The sequence below is a fragment of the Balaenoptera physalus genome (genome assembly GCF_965194825.1).
Source record: "Balaenoptera physalus genome assembly, chromosome: 9".
Taxonomy (NCBI): domain Eukaryota; kingdom Metazoa; phylum Chordata; class Mammalia; order Artiodactyla; family Balaenopteridae; genus Balaenoptera; species Balaenoptera physalus.
The window spans coordinates 59,448,095-59,464,894 of record NC_138888.1 but is presented as its reverse complement, the minus strand read 5'-3'; the positions used below and the strand labels follow the sequence as shown (position 1 = coordinate 59,464,894).

General features: G+C 35.3%; 1 protein-coding gene across 14 annotated transcripts in view; it reads right to left on the bottom strand.

Moving 5' to 3' along the window:
• Nucleotides 1-5,746: 5,746 nt before the first annotated feature.
• USP45 (ubiquitin specific peptidase 45) overlaps nt 5,747-16,800 on the bottom strand; it is a 65,154-nt gene continuing 54,100 nt past the window's right edge. For 8 of the 14 annotated variants that reach the window (XM_082475161.1, XM_082475176.1, XM_082475175.1 and 5 more), the window contains 4 exons: nt 16,301-16,398; nt 13,110-13,196; nt 10,099-10,252; nt 5,747-9,514 (listed from right to left, as the gene is read on the bottom strand). In XM_082475161.1, coding sequence (XP_082331287.1) covers nt 9,384-9,514; nt 10,099-10,252; nt 13,110-13,196; nt 16,301-16,398 — 470 coding nt within the window. In that variant the 3' untranslated portion in view covers nt 5,747-9,383. The other 6 variants (XR_014267500.1, XM_082475177.1, XM_082475164.1 and 3 more) reach the window with 6 other exon arrangements.

Here is a 16,800-nt window from a genome sequence, read left to right as displayed (position 1 = left end):
CACAACAGTCTAGTGCAATTTTTATTTATTTTGGGTTTTTTTTTGGCCAGCCCTGCGGTTTGTGGGATCTTAGTTCCCCCAACAGGTATTGAACCTGGACCCTGGGCAGTGAAAGGACGGAGTCCTAACCACTGGACCGCCAGGGAATTCCCTAGTATGATTTTTTAAATCACTTTATGGAACAAAAACTAGGACATTTACCACATATTATCAGTGGTCGTCTCTGATTTTGCTCTGTGATCATTTTCCAAGTTTTTGCCCAGGGCCTGATTTTCAAGTTTATTTCTCTGAGAAACATTCTAATCAGAGAAACATTCAATCTTCCTTGTGAAACCTGATTGCCCTAGAGAAACTTTCATATTGTTCCTACTTTCTATAATCATCTTGTATTTGTTTGCTTGTTTCACTAGTAAAGTTGAAGCAGTTTTCTGGTAGTTTTTTGTTTTTTGTTTTTCCCATCTCTGTTCTCCAGCTGGCCAGCGTACTGCTTAGCATACAGAAAGTTCTCCATTTGTCGAATGAGAGAATTATTAAATAACTCACGTTTGTTCCTTCTGCCAGTTTAATGAGGCACTCTCAGCAATCACTGTTTGCCAGACCAGGAAATGAGTTTTACAGTCCCATATTTTCCTTTCCCTCATTACTTTTACCTAGGATTTCCCTGTAACTTTAGGATTCGAAGGAGACATCAGGCACTTACATGTATTTCAACACCAGACTTTCTCGCAATGTATTTTTGTGTTAAAGTGTCTATTTGAGCAGCTATCGTGTACACGAGCTGCTGCAGTCTAGTCATTCTGCACCTTGATTAGAAAGTGCAGTTAACAGTTGCCATCTTGCCAGTCTTAGCAATCTGCTGTCTATGACTAACAATCAGGGCGCTTTGTAAGTTAAATTTTTTATTAACTTGCCTTCGTTGCAGAGTGTTTGAAGGGGAGGATATATTCAAGTTAGTACTTTGCATTATTATGAAAACAAGTTATCCTTAAGGTAAAGTGGAAAAAAGTTAAATGAGATGTGGAAAAGAAACAGAATTAAGAAATATTCCTACTTCTTGAGATCTGAACCTTAAAGGTGTTATGACGTTCCATATCACATCCATCTTAAAATTTAAGAATAAAAATTATTTAATGGTAACTAGACTTGTGGTAGTGATCACTTTGTAGTGTATACAGATGTTGAATTATAATGCTGTATGTATGAAACTTATCTAATTAAAAATTATTTAAAGCTGTGGTATATACATACCATCGAATATTATTCAGCCTTAAAAAGGAATGAAATTCTGATACATGCTACAACATGGATAAGCCTTGAAAAGATTATGCTAAGTGAAACAAGACAGACACAAAAGGACAAATGTTGTATAATTTCACTTTTATGAGGTCCCTAGAATAGGCAAATTCATAGAGACAGATAGCAGTTGCTGTGGGTTGGAGGACGAGAGGAAGAGGGAGTTATTATTTAATGGGCACTGAATTTCTGTTTGGGATGAGGACAGGGTTCTAGAAATGGTGATATTTGTACAACAGTGTGAATGTACTTAGTGCCACTGAATTGTACACCTAAAAATGGTTAAAACGGTAAATTTTATGTTACATCTACTTTACCACAATAGAACTACAATGGAGGATTAAAAAGTATATAAAGCTAATACGCTACAAGCAAATTATTAAAAATTACAACTCTTAATTTTTTTTAATTTTATTTATTTATTTATTTTATTTATGGCTGTGTTGGGTCTTCGTTTCTGTGCGAGGGCTTTCTCTAGTCGCGGCGAGCGGGGGCCACTCTTCATCGCGGTGCGCGGGCCTCTCACTATCGCGGCCTCTCCCGCTGCGGAGCACAGGCTCCAGACGCGCAGGCTCAGCAGTTGTGGCTCACGGGCTTAGTTGCTCCGCGGCATGTGGGATCTTCCCAGACCAAGGCTCGAACCCGTGTGCCCTGCATTGGCAGGCAGATTCTCAACCACTGCGCCACCAGGGAAGCCCTTAATTCTTCAATAATAATAATTCTTAAAACAACTGTTTAAATTCTTAATAAATTACAACTCTTTTAATTCTTACTTAAGCATCTCCTAGAAAGTAGTGAGAATATGTGTCATAATGAAATATGAGGAGGACATACAATAATAATTCAGTTATTTAACAATGGACCATGTAAACTATTATATATAGAATGGATAAACAAGATCCTACTGTATAGCACAGGGAATCTATATTCAGTATCCTGTAATAAACCATAATGAAAAAGAATTTACACAAATATATAACTGAATCACTTTGCTGTACAGCAGAAAATAAGACAACACTGTAAATCAACTATACTTCAATAAAATAAGTTAAGAAAAAAACCCAAAAATACAATGGACCAAACTGGGCTTTATGCTTGTAATGACCATTTAGACCAGATTGGAGAAAGTAAGGTACACCTACTATGTTCACTGACTGGCATATTCTTACTTAAAAATCTTTTGTGATTCAAACTACTGTTTCTATACTTAAGTCACTTGTATGATGTAGTAGACATTATTAGTATTCACCAATATCTGATTCTCCACTGACTTACAGCACACAGAAGGTTTAAGCCTCCTTAAAGTTTAGGTAGTACTCAGTGAATTACTTCTGGCCAGTGGGCTGTGGGTTAAGTGATGACAGTTATTTCTGGACCTAAGCTTACAAGAACTGTAAGCATTGTCACATCAACCAAGAATTCTACAGGCAGATAAAGGGGCAGCTACAGGTTGGTATATTCTCTGTCAGCCACGATCACTGAGTTCCCTTATAGGAAACAGTGGCCAGAAAGAGCCCCAAATCAACGAAAGACTTTGCAATGACCACAAAATAAGTTGCTGAGATTCTGGAGACATTTGTTAATAAAGCATAAGCCTAATTTATCCTGACAAATATAGATATTGGTAACAGGAGTTGGGTGCTGCTCAAAGAACTGAAAATATGTGGCATTAGCTTAGAGGTTGGTTGGTATGCATAGGAAACTAATATTGGAGGCTAGAAACAGGGACGTCACATTATGCAATGGTAAAAAATTTAATATCACTGTCACCCCCAATAACCTGGGAGGCAGAAAATGTACCTACTGACTTTTGAGCTAGGGGAAGAAGTTGAAAAATAAGTGTGTTGGGTACTATTGGATGCATTTGGCACGGTATTATAAGAGTGGAGCTCAGAGAGGAATGGTTGATTTGTAAAAGCTGACACGAGGGAATAGAGGCAAACAGAATTTGAGCCTCACATGTTTGTGTTTTTCAACTCCAAGCAATAGGAGATAAACTTGAGAAAGCCTTTAAATGACAAAGGATCATTAAAACTCAGCCTTGCAGCAAAGATCATAACTAAGGGTGTAAACATCATAGTTATTTTGGAAATTTTCAGTGGGTTAATTAAGGATGTAATTAAGGTAACCTTAATTATTTTCTCACTTGGAAAACAAAAAAAAACCTAAGGATGGAAATGTGGTTAAGAGGATGGCTCTCCCATCAAAGCTTATAGACAGAAGGTACCTGCCATAAGGTCAGGAGAGAGGTAGGGAGGTAGGAAATCAAAGAAATACAACCAACCCAAGAACTACTTGTCTCAAAAAAAAGGTATGGTTACTGGCATATAAATCTGACCAGAAACAGAGGCCTACTAAGCTTTTAAGAGTTGTACTGGAAAAGAAACCATAAGCCTTGGCTAACAGAAATTGTGACTATTCCAAACTTTAAACAAACAAACAACTTCAGCCCCCAATTATCTAGGAAACAGATTGAAAAAAAGCTGTGCAACTTCCAAGGATGGCATATTCCTCAACAGCCATTCAGATGTAGCCAAGGAGGATAATAAAAAAAAGATTCGGGCTTCCCTGGTGGCGCAGTGGTTGAGAATCTGCCTGCCAATGCAGGGGACACGGGTTCGAGCCCTGGTCTGGGAAGATCCCACATGCCGCGGAGCAGCTGGGCCCGTGAGCCACAACTACTGAGCCTGCGCATCTGGAGCTTGTGCTCCGCAACAAGAGAGGCCGCGATAGTGAGAGGCCCGCACACCGCGATGAAGAGTGGCCCCCGCTTGCCGCAACTAGAGAAAGCCCTCGCACAGAAACGAAGACCCAACACAGCCATAAATAAATAAATAAATAAATAAATAAAGATTCTTCCAAGGGGTGAAGTCTGGAGTCACAGAGAACAGTGGAGAAGGGAATTCTTAGGGAATAGAGGAAAGGTCTAACAATGAACATTCCCCATGCCCAGGGTAAGAGATTGACGGTATCTCCATTCTTCTTCCCCTTTCTGAATTAGAGTGTTTATTGTGGTTATAGTTCCACTGGTTTCACCACTGTACAGTAAGTTTGTGGAAAACAGAACATATTCTTTTGGCTCCTGGGTCTCCAGACCAGTGGGAGCAACATCCAGACCTGACAGCACTTCCAAAGAGGCTGGTTCTGGAATGGCGGATGGTCCTTTGGGGCTGTTTCTCTTGAAAAGGGAGTCGCTGTGTTCCACGTGTAGAAAGAATAGCTGAGTATTTGGTGACCAGAGGGTAGACTGTGAGAGACTTCTAGTCCATTCTCCTTTTCTTCTGAGCCCTGGGAGACTTACTCTTTCCTACCCATCCTTCCTGGTAATTAGGCAGGGCCAGTGTGACTACTTCGGGCCACTGGGTTGTGCGTGACGCATCCAAGATGAAGAATTTAATTGCTGGTGCAAGACCTTTGGTGTTCTCCTCCCCTGCCAGTGAAGAGGCCTGGCGTTAAAATGATAGAGCCAGAAGACAATCAGCCAGGATTACAGAGTCACCGGTTGGAAAACAGTTGCTTTTGCAGATTGACCAGATTCACAGTGGATTTGGGGTGAGGAAGAAATTAACTTTTGTTGTGCTAAGCCATTGGGATGTGAAGTTATTTGTTACTGCAGCATAACCCAGCCTATTCTAATACATATGGGAATGCAAACATTTTAGATATTTCTGCCTGAGTGCAATTTTAAAAAAATGTATGAAAATGGCTTCAGGGGGTCTGTGAGCCTCTGAAATTACATACAAAAATCTGGGGCATATATTTTTCTAAGAAGATGTAAGTGCCAAGATTTCCCTTCCCAGCCTCTCTATTCCCATTAGCAGGAGTGAGGAGAGGGCCCCAGAATTAAAACCCTCCACTTCCTCCAACACTCATAGCTTCTCTTTGAGACTATCAGGGCTAATGTCATACACCTTTCATCCCTAGAACATCCTTCATCCCATGGACCTTAATTCCCATATGGCTCTGTGGGTAATGTTGCTTGATTTTTCTCCATATCATTTACCATTTGAAATATCTTTTCTTTAATCTTCACTTCTTAGAATGTCTACTTCCTCACTTCTTAGAGAGATTTCTATCTCCCATGGTCAATGGTGTATCCCCAATGCCTACCACACAGCAGATATTCAATAAATATGAAAGATGGTCTATAACATTCATTATAATCTCAAAGAGCGTCACGACCTAAAAAAGGTTGAATACAAAAAGGTAGACAAAATGTTTCCTAACGAATTATCCTGCCTAAAAAACTCAAAGAAACATCTGAAAGGATGAAGACTCACCCTTGGCAGACACTGAAATCTGAATGAAAGAGGCCCATGAGATATTTTATTTGGAAATGATAAACTCCTGAAATAGGAAGGATATTTTGAATATAGCTAAGTAAGCAAATACAGTGTTTGTACACAAAATATTCTGTCAATAATGTGCATTGAAAAAAACTCCAGGACCAATCTTGAAACATAAAGTAAATATGAATTTAATATTTTATGCATGTTTATACAGTAACATCAAAATAATGCTCCATAAGTTACATAGCTATTTTCCAAAAACACTGCAAAAAAAAGATAAAATGGTAGGAATGATATATAATCAATATTACTCAAAATTAAAAATATAGTCATCTATCTTTTAAATAGATTTGAATTGATGGATTTCTACATGAACCAGAACATTTAAAATATCTAAAAATAGTCTTTCTTAATGCAGCAGATAATATATAAAGAATCACTTTTATTGCACATTAACATATCTGGTTTAGGCTTATTTTTTCAGGTAGCATGCAGACAAATTATGAGTATGAATTTAATAAAAGTAGGCAAGATACTATTTTATACCTCAACAATTAGATGAAGGTGATATACTTCACAGCTTAATCCTCAGGAAATTTTATTCAGAAATCATATAAAATCATTGACTAAAGTCAAACATGCAAACTAAGAGCTCTTAAATACATATCATAGTAAAATAGTTTTGTTGGCACATTTACAATAAGAAAACAGGTATCAACTGCTCTTAGAACTGACACCACTCTCCCTGGCCACTCAAAAAGGTGGCCTTCACATCAGTTTTAAAAACATTAAATGACAAAATCTTAAATATAAACATACATTTGGTTATGTCAAAAATATTCACATAATTGGCACATAGTCAAAAATTTATCATTTTAAACACGGAAAAACTAGGGGAACCCGAGGTTAGATATAAACCAGTTTCTAAATAAAGCTAGTTGAACTCCTGTTTTACTTCTTAAATTCATTTCGCCAAACACTATAGTAGTTGTTTTGAGGATCTGTAAACATTCTCACTGATTTGTACTGTTTCCTGAGGTCATCTGGAAGCCACTGTTACTAAAGTAGCTCACAATTTAGTACCCCTGCAAATGTGCTTTGGAAATATTCAAAATAAAAACAAAAATTTAAATGTAGATCCATGTGTAACTTAACTTTCTCTATTACAAAAGCTATCTTTAGGAAATTCTTAGATCTCAAAATCAAATTTATTCCATTACCAGCAGACCTGGACAAGCAAAGCATTCATAGACTTTAGGCCATAAAAAAACAGATTTCAGAATTAACTCATTTAACACTGTGGAAATGAAAATAAAAGCATCTTATTACTTCTAGAATAATGTCTAAAACTTACACAGGCCTCTTCATTTTAAAACATGTTAAAACAGTGTCAGCCCAGGGCCTGACCCTTAGTAGATGTTCAATAAATATATACTTAATGAATAAATGTGAAGTTAAGCATAAAAACTACTGTAGTATTTGAGTACTGAGGTAATGTTCTGAAGCTACAATGCATCACTCACTTAATGAAAAATCAGTCTTAACTGGTATTCAGAATAAAGCTTAAAAGATCTCCTAATCTGATAAATTTAGCACTAGTTCATTTCCTGGCATCCAACGAAAAGAGGAACTAGGCACTTTCCTTGATTCTTGCCCTCACCTATCACTTACCATCTCTACTTAACTCTGTAAGGGATAAGCCAAGAGGCAACAGAAAAGAATGGTCTTGTTTCTTTCCCTTCTTTCTTGCTTCCTTTCCCTCTTTCTTTCTCTCTTTCATCTATCCATCTATCAATGAAATAAGAAGCAGGTGACCATCCAATGAAAAGTGCATGCCTCTTAATGGTATCTTTTCTAGGAGAAAAATGAGACAATTTAATATTTACATTTGGGGGAGGGGATGGTAATTGTCATTACCAAGACGGCTGACTTGAATAAAGAGGATTAACTAATAGTTTTCAAAAAATTTCACTGCTCTCTCTGGTACTGAAGTCTTCAATGTTAACAGATTACAATTAAACAGAAAACACTTTAAACACTGTTTACCTTTTACAGGACACAACCTGAGTTTACATGTTAACTTATAAAGATACATTTCTCCATCATTTCACTGTTAAAAATCAAGAAAATCACTATTATTGAAATTTCAACAGCTTAAAAATACAATTTATGCAATGACATTTTTAAGCTCTGAATTTCTTACATTATTACCATCTTTAACACTAATCACAATTCCATTCATCCATATATCAAAAGGCAGCACTGGTAACCTTGATAATATTACATATACTTAAATATTAAGAAGGGTGAGAGTCTTCGTTAAATATTTCCACACATTAACTACAGCCGTTATTCTTATCCTTCCTTAACAAGAGGAGGATGAACTAGGAGCAGGCACTTACCCAGCATCTGCCTGTACTATCATTCATTAGCCCTCATGATTAGGATGCTTGAACCATGCCGTTATGTGTTTTGATTTAATAATGTAACACCAAAGTAGTCAATTTTTAAAAATTTAAGCCTAAGTAATGGTAACATTTTCAGGCCAAGTTTTGACAGCTTAATAATTTGTTTTCTAGGGGGGTAAAACTACCATATGTTTGCTATTAATTATTTTAAAAGAAAATCCGAAATGCCAACTTTATGCTCCATTAAAATAAAAACTAAACCTATTTGAACTTACTGATGATGCTTGCTAAAGACAAAAGGTGATCTCAAAACCCCAAAACCATGATTAATATTTACTGATCTACAGAACTAGAAAATGTATTACATTTCCCTATTAAGCATAATAATAATAGAATTCTCTATCGTTTACAAATATGATTTGGTAATTTACATGTCAAAGGTATCCTATGGTCCCATATGGATTAACAACTTCTATTTACCAATTCTTCATGTAACAATTATCTATAAATATATTCTGACTTTGGCTAATCACTTGCAAATTATTCTCAACTCCATCATGAATAGGCTGCAAATAATATGTTGATAAAATATTTCAGTATTTTTCCAGTTCTCAAAACCTCAAAGCAATAAGCTAACCAGTATATTATTTGTAAATCCATATTACTGAAGCTACAGTGCTACCTTTTTATATGGTTGAATCATACAAAATATGACAAGGTCAGTAGGCCAATTGTGTAAGTATATGTTATAGCAATGTGTCCCACACAGCAGTGTAATATACCACTGGATAGCCCTGAGATGATTTTTAGTGAAGTGCTACATGAATGAGCAACTTTTCTTTAGTTATATATTTATTTTAATGTTTATTAGAAAAAAATGTAACTAGCACATAAAATGTAGAATATGCTCAAAATAAGACTATGGTTTAAAAAGGCTAAAAAATAAGCTTAAAAATAATAAGTAAACAATCGCATAGGAGACATATATACACATATATATGAAAACAGAAAGGTGGTATTGACTCACATTTGGGAAACACTGTTTTAAGGAATGATCTGACTTAGCCAGCATCATTTCTGAATGCTTATAATAATAAGCCACATTATAAAGGAGTTTCCTCTACTACTGTAAATTCTGGGGGTTTTTTTCCAGGACAAATATGTTTTTAAAAACATGTGTTTACATTTATTTTAAGAATATAATTTTGAAAGCATTTAGTAAATTTAATTTACTTTAAAAGGATTCACCAAAATGGTAAACATGTTCAGGAGCATTTGAGGGACATGCTATTCCTACAGAAAAGACTACAAAGGCACATTGCATATAATGGTTATCACTGCAGCATTTAAATAAAAGTGATCTAAATAATCATTACCATTAACAATTAAATAATTATAATATTCTTTCATAAAAAAGAAGGTACGCTTGTGCGCTAAGTGCTCTTGATTCTGGAACCACCTGCACATAAGTGTCACTAACATGGACCCACTGGCCTGCTGATTCACTATCAGGTTCTTTCAAACCTAACAAAACAAAAAGAAATATAATTTTACAATAAGTATGTTCTGACTTTACATTAATGACAACACATCACAAACTCTAATGCTAGACTTTATTGCATAAGGCTGTTTCTTCTTGGGCTAAACATCTTCCAAAATGAACTCTTTCAAAGCGTTAATATTAGTATCATTTACTTTAAATATCTAGTGAAATATTAGATAGTCTTATGAATATTTATTTATTCAAGGTAAAGTGCATCTGCATTAAAAGAGAAGGAAGAAAATACACAGTTAGTTTGCCGAAGCAAATTTTCAACTCCAACTCTAGTCTGAGGACCTGGTATGTCTTTAAAAACTATTGGTATTGTTAAATAAAATGCTATTCCACTGCAACACACGCTGACTTAACACCTTGAAAAACTGGGTGTCACTTCACATGACCTGAAGAGTACAGTTTTATGATATTTAAGATTATCTAGGTACTCTTAAAGGTTTTCCTCACTTAAAGTGAATCCACTTGAAGTATCCATGAAAGAACTTACCTCTTCCAGAAAAGGAAGAATGAATTCATTTGTTTTTAAGAATAAAATAAACTTAGGATGGCATACCAGGTACATTTTTCTTTCCAGTGATATGTTCCAGTAATTTCCTGGAGGGTGTTCTCACTTTCACATAAGCGGTGTAGTGGCCTCCTCTCATTGAGCCACTATGTTCCACTACGCCATAGAGACCATAGAGAACTTTATCTCCCACACTTACATTCTTTTAGACAAAGAAAAAAAACTCAAATTAATTAGTAATATTTAGTGAACTCTTATTATAAGGAAAATTAAGTCAAATGCAAGTCCTGCTTAAAATAAGAGCAGTGCATATTAAAACTACACTGGCGTACTTTCCCACCTGTATTAGACCAGCAAAATGCAAAAGCTTGACAACATTCTCTGTTGGCTGGGCTGTGGGGAAAAGAGTGCTCTCATATGGGAATGCAAAGGGGTACACCCCTATTCAGGGATATTTCACGTTATCTAGCTAAGTTACACAGGTATTAACTCTTGGATTTATCGATCCTTTTTCTAGGATTCTATCTCACAGGAACATGAGCAATATGTAAAAAGACATGTACCAGACTAGTGACTGCAGAACTATTTGTAATATCAAAACACTGGAGTAGACTCAAATGTCCATAAATTGGGAATGGGTTGAATAAACTATAATGCATCCATACAACAGAGTACTATGCTGCTTGAAAAGTGGAGTGCAGACTATCTCTAAATACTACTATGAAATAATCTCCAGGATACAATGTTAAGAATAAGGTAGAAAAAAAGGATACATATTGTAAGCTATAATTATTAAAGAGGGGAGATGCAGATATATATACCTATTTGTTTACATTTTTAAAAAAATAATAGATGAATAAACAATAATTTGAAAAAATGGTTATCTATAAAGGGAGGAAAGAAACAGGTGGAACAGACATGGAGAAAAACTACACTTGTTTGAATTTACCTTGTTTTATACATTTGACTTTGGAACTACATAAATATTTTATGTAATTATTAAACAAAAAATTTTTAATTTAAGTAACAATCCCTAAAAATGAAAATTTAAAAATTAAGCAAATGAATATCCAGCTGGTGGCATAATCACTCAGAGAGCAACCACAAGGGTCATGTCAAAAGAACCCAGGAGCCAACTTGAAGTGGCTCTCAGTAGCCAACAATAGACCCATTAGACTAATGTACTAGACCACGAATTAAAAGAAAAGTGCAGTTAATTGAAATATATTTAATGTGTTTAAATCCATGAATTCATAATGATAAATTAACTGATCACTGTTTGAGGATGACAGTGAATTAATTCATTATTCTGAAAACTGGTTTAAAAGGGGGACGGGGAGAGAACTGAGCATTTACCCTGCCTTTTCTGTAAGAACTATACCATAAGATAACTAAATAGATGAAAGGAATTTCTCTTTATATAGAAGTATTCTAGCAAATAAATGAAGAAAGAATTACAGGATTACCATTCTGTAATTCTTAATGAACTCGCTGAGCAACACTGGTTGCTAATATCACAGAAAGGCAACCGGCATTATGTGCCACCTGATGAAAGAAAAGAACACTCCCTGTGAAATAGCCTTACCGGGAGTGGGAGGAATATCAAACCTGACTCTGTTCAAGCCTCTCTTGATCCAACTACCTATCTGTAGGAAATAAAGAAGATAGAGGAATAGTCATCAAAATCTAAACTATAGGAAACTACCAGAAAGATGATCCAGTTTCTTCAACAAATAAATTGCAAGGGGCAGAGATGAGAGAGGGACATTGTATATTAAAAGGGACTAAAAGATATTTTCCAATCATGATGTGTAGTCCTTACTTTGATACTAACTCATTTTGAAAATTTCATTTATTAGACAACTGGAAATATATACACTAGATGATATGAAAAAATTATTGTTAATTTTCTTAGTGTGAAAGTGGTATTGTGGTTATGTTTAAAAAGGTAGGGGTGATTCTTATCTTTTAGAGACACGTATAGGAAAAGATTTATGAATGAAATGATGTCTGATACCTGCTTCAAAATAACATAAGAGAAAAAAAAATAATATAAGAGGAGGAAGTAGATGAGCATGTGGATGTGGCAGGACTGGCCATATATCTAAGGTTTGGAGGCAAGGTGATGCGTGCTAGAGGTTCATTGTACTGTTCTGTCTACTTTGGTGTATGTTGGAAATTCTCCATAATAGGTACTTCTAAAAAATATGTTTTTGTAAGCTTAATACAGAGCTTGCTAGATATTTTGTTTACCACACTATCAAATTCTATGAATACTGAATGTGAATAATTGACAGTGCTAGTATAGCAGATGAATTGGATTCACTGAAAAATTGCATTTAAGTTACTTTGTTTTGATTGATCAATGTATTGAAAGTATTAAGTTCAGTAAGTTTATGTACCACAAATCCTAGACTGCTAACCAGTAATTGTGAGCAGGACGTGCTAGTTACCCTAGAACTGTGTAGTTCCCTCATGGAAAGCAAAGTCAGCAATTTCACCTACAGAGTTCTTACATACAAGTATGAGCAATTATAAACCAATTTGCTTTCTATATCTAAGTATTAAAGTATTAGTAATTTTAAAGTATCATACTCAGTTCACAAGTACACTATTCTCAGTAGTGTACATGAAATGGCATGAAAAACAATGCACTAGTGTATTGATTTACAGAAGATAAAGAACTCTTCAACTGCTAAAACTACTGTCAATTGAGCACATCTTTCACAAGGAACAGGAGAGGGCACAAAATCTGCTTACTTCTCTCAGCAGCTATCTGATTCTAGTAGCATTTACAAGCAGCTCTGATCTTCATGAACATCGTGTCTCACTCATGCTTTATGCATCTTTTCAACTTATTCTATCTCCCAAAAGACAAAAGTGATAGTGTGTTAAATGTTGAATGGAAGGAAGAAAGGGAGGGAAGGAGGGGGAGAGGGGGAGAGAGAGAGAGAGAGGGTGGGAGGGAGATTGGAAGACATGGCCTAATAAACGATACATAGGATATTCTGAAGCATATTATTTGCAAGACAATTAAATATCTTAATAATATACTCTACCTTACAAGTAGCAGAACAGAATGGTGCTAAGTCAAGCATCAGTGGAAAATCTACATGTCTGTTTACTTTGCGAAGACTCAAGCCAGCCTCAAAAAAAAACCAAAAAAAATTTTTCTTAATGTAACAAACTTAATCTAGATCATTGCGTTTGTTAATTAAAACCAAAAGAGGAATCCTAGAAGTTTTTTCACAGATATAAAAATATGACTAATGAACAGTCCAAAACTGATATATGACTAAGTTCTCAATGAGCTTTCATAAACTGTTATTGCAAAGATCATTCATTTACATGGGTATTTTTACCACAAACAATATGAAAATAATCGCTTTCACTGTGCCTTTCAACACTTACGGGAAAATAAATTCAATGTGATAAAAGCTCAGCTACTGATACATATGCTATCATAAAAATGTACTCAACTGAAGAGTCAGGAGTCTGGTGTTCTAGGCCTAACTCAACGACTGGTTAACCGTTGTCCTGACTCTAGACAACCTCATCTAGATCAAGGCAGAAAACGGGTATAAATGGATTAGATTAGGTCCTTTCAGTTCTAAAATTCAGTGATATTCATTCATTAAAAAGAAAAAAACCTGAACACTCAAATCATTTTAACAGTAAAAGTAAACATTACATATTATATAAATCAAAATGAATATTCATATTGTTAAGCAAGCTCTATTTCTTTCCCTATTTTTAGTTTCCAAAGGCAGGCCTTGAAAAATGTACACTTTGCATTTAAGTAATGATAAAAATTTGCTGATAGACCACCAAAGATATTGGATAAGAAACCCACAAATAGAAATAGACTCTCTTGGAATAACAAGATACTTAAATCTGAGATGTTTGGGTAGACAAAATTAACAGATGCAACCTTTTACGCAAAGCTTTCACGACTTACTTCAACGACTAGTCTTTTTATTTGCATACTAATCACATAACTTTTACTACAGATCTGTTGCCTATTTCTTACCTTTAAAGAAAAGAAAAAAAAAAACAAAACTTATTTTTTGACCAAAATATAGCCACATAGCGATTTGTATTTTCAAGTAATCTTTAGAAGTCTTAACATGATATCAGACATGAAATTATGAAGTCATATGTCAGGAATAATTATTTAATCTGTATTTAATTTGTTTGCCTCCTTTCTTCTCATCAGGTGACCTCTATAAGCAGCTGATACCAGCATTGTCTGAGATCATTTCAGGCCAATGTGTCCTCCCCAGACGGTACTTTGTTATTGAAAAATTACCCCTTATTAGAAGAGAGTTCTATCAACACTATTATAATCTTTGCCAATTTGGACAGGCTAAAAAAGGAATCTCACTGTCATTTTATTTTGCATTTGTTTTGCTGGAAAGAGTGGACCTTTCTTTCATACTTTCTTGGAATTTTTACTTCTATGAACTGTCAACTCATGTTCTTTACCATTTTATTAATAGAGTCTTGATATTTTTCTTATTGATCTTTAAGAGCTCTTTACATATTTACAATATTAATCATTTGCAATATTTATGACAAAGAGCTCTATCTCGTTGAGATTTGCCTTTCAGTGTTGTGGATGTTTCTGATATACAACTCTAAAGTTACTACAGGGAAACAGGTTTTCAGGGACACTAAAAAACTAGAAGCAGAGACATTGCTTAGAGAATCTTACCCCTAAAATTCACAGTCCCAGAAAATAAGAACGTGGCTTTGCAGACATTACATTTAGCCTGAGAACAAGAAGGGAACGAGATATCTATAAAAATCTCCCTTTAAGGGCATGAATTCTTTCTGTAAGTTGTTCCTGAAAGGGATGCAAGTACCAAATATAAAATAACTGTGCTACATCATTCTCAGATCTGGCATGACCCTATCTCGTTCACACAGAGTCACTGCAGCTATACACCTTCTATTTCACATTCTGATGTAATGAGACTTAATACATCTGCTTCTGCTCTCCATGGCCATTTCATTTCCACTGGGTTTCTGTAATGTTGGCTATAGAAAATCAAGAACTTAATCGAATTTCCATGGATAGGGATAGGGGTATAGAGAAAAATCTCTTCCTGCCCATCTGTGGCCCACCTGAAATGTTGCAAATATATAATCAAAGCTTTCAATCTCTTCCCTTGAGATTTCTTTCAAGGGTTTTATACTTAGAAAATCTTTCACACAGAGGTCAGGTTAATAATTTTCATCAAGTTTTCTTCTAGTCTTTTGATAATTTGTTTCATACAATTAAAAAACATTTATCTGAAAATAGTATTGATATATATGGTCTAAAAGGAAGCTCTAAATTTTTATTTCTTCAAACACCCATCTTTCCTAAGTCCTTTACTGAGTAATCTAGCCTCTTTCCCAACTGATTTGAGATTCATCCTGTATCATAACAAAAGAGCTTTAAATTATACTCAAATTTTATTTATTGACAATTCTGACCATACTGTTTTAATTATTAAAGTTTCTTCCAGAGAAACTTTAAAATCGTTTTATCAAATGCAAAAAAAAAAAAAAAAACAGAGAGAGAGAGACAAGGCATTGAATTAAAACTATAAACAATTAGATAAAAACTTGATACATTATATTTAGGTTCTCTCCCATTAGCCCTACAAGAGTGGGGCCTGCCTTGCAGCCCTTTTTGCAATTGGTCCCAGCCAACCACACCCAGCCCAAGTACCACTCTCACTGGAATGAAAGCTTAGAAAGTTATGTGCACCTTGTTATTTCTCTGCTTCTAAGAGTGCTTAAGAAATCTTATTTTCCATTCACACACACACGTGCGTGCACACACACGCAAGCCACTGAGGTTCCGACCATCTAAATCTTCAAATATTGTGAATTAAACAATCTTATTTAGAAAAGTCTTGTAAGCTATTATGGATGAAAAAGCAATAAATCTTATATGACAAAATTTTTTTTTTAATATTTATTTATTTATTTACTTGGCTGCACCAGGTCTTTGTTGCGGCGGCATGCGCGATCTTTAGTTGCGGCATGTGGGCTCTTAGTTCCCTGACCAGGGATGGAACCCAGGCCCCCTGCCTTGGGAGCACGGAGTCTTAACCACTGGACCACCAGGGAAGTCCCTCATATGACAAATTTTTAAATTCAATAAATTACTGTCTAATCCTTGACAGTAATTTACAAGACTTAGGGCTCTGCAAAATATATGATGAAAATTTGTATAGTGCTACTAAAGGGAATTTACCTGATGAAATCTTTTAAGATGGAGAATTAGGATAGCTGGAACAGCAGAAATGAGCAATTGCTTCCTGGCATTAGTATAAACCCCTCCTGCTTTCTTTTCTGCATAAAATACAAGATAACAAAGTTACTTGTAAATTTCCATCTTACACATTATCTACCCTATAATACAGTAAACATTTAAATAGAAGCATCACACCACATTTTCAAAAATGTTAAAAAATAAATTAGACCTCTGATTACAGGGAGCCTCTACTCGTTCCCAAAACTCCACTAATATGAAAGGGAGTTTTTTTTAAGGCACACACTTATAAGGAGAAAGAATAGGGGAGGTGACACTTGCAACATAACTTTGGAAACTGGAAAGCAAATAGACCAGTAGTGACCTATGTCAATGCCCGCCAGTCAAAGAACAACAGAAACACACCTGTAGTTGAAAAAACTGGGTCATTACTCATTGCAGTGAAAAGAGATCATGTATCATGGGAATGATGGGTCATTTCA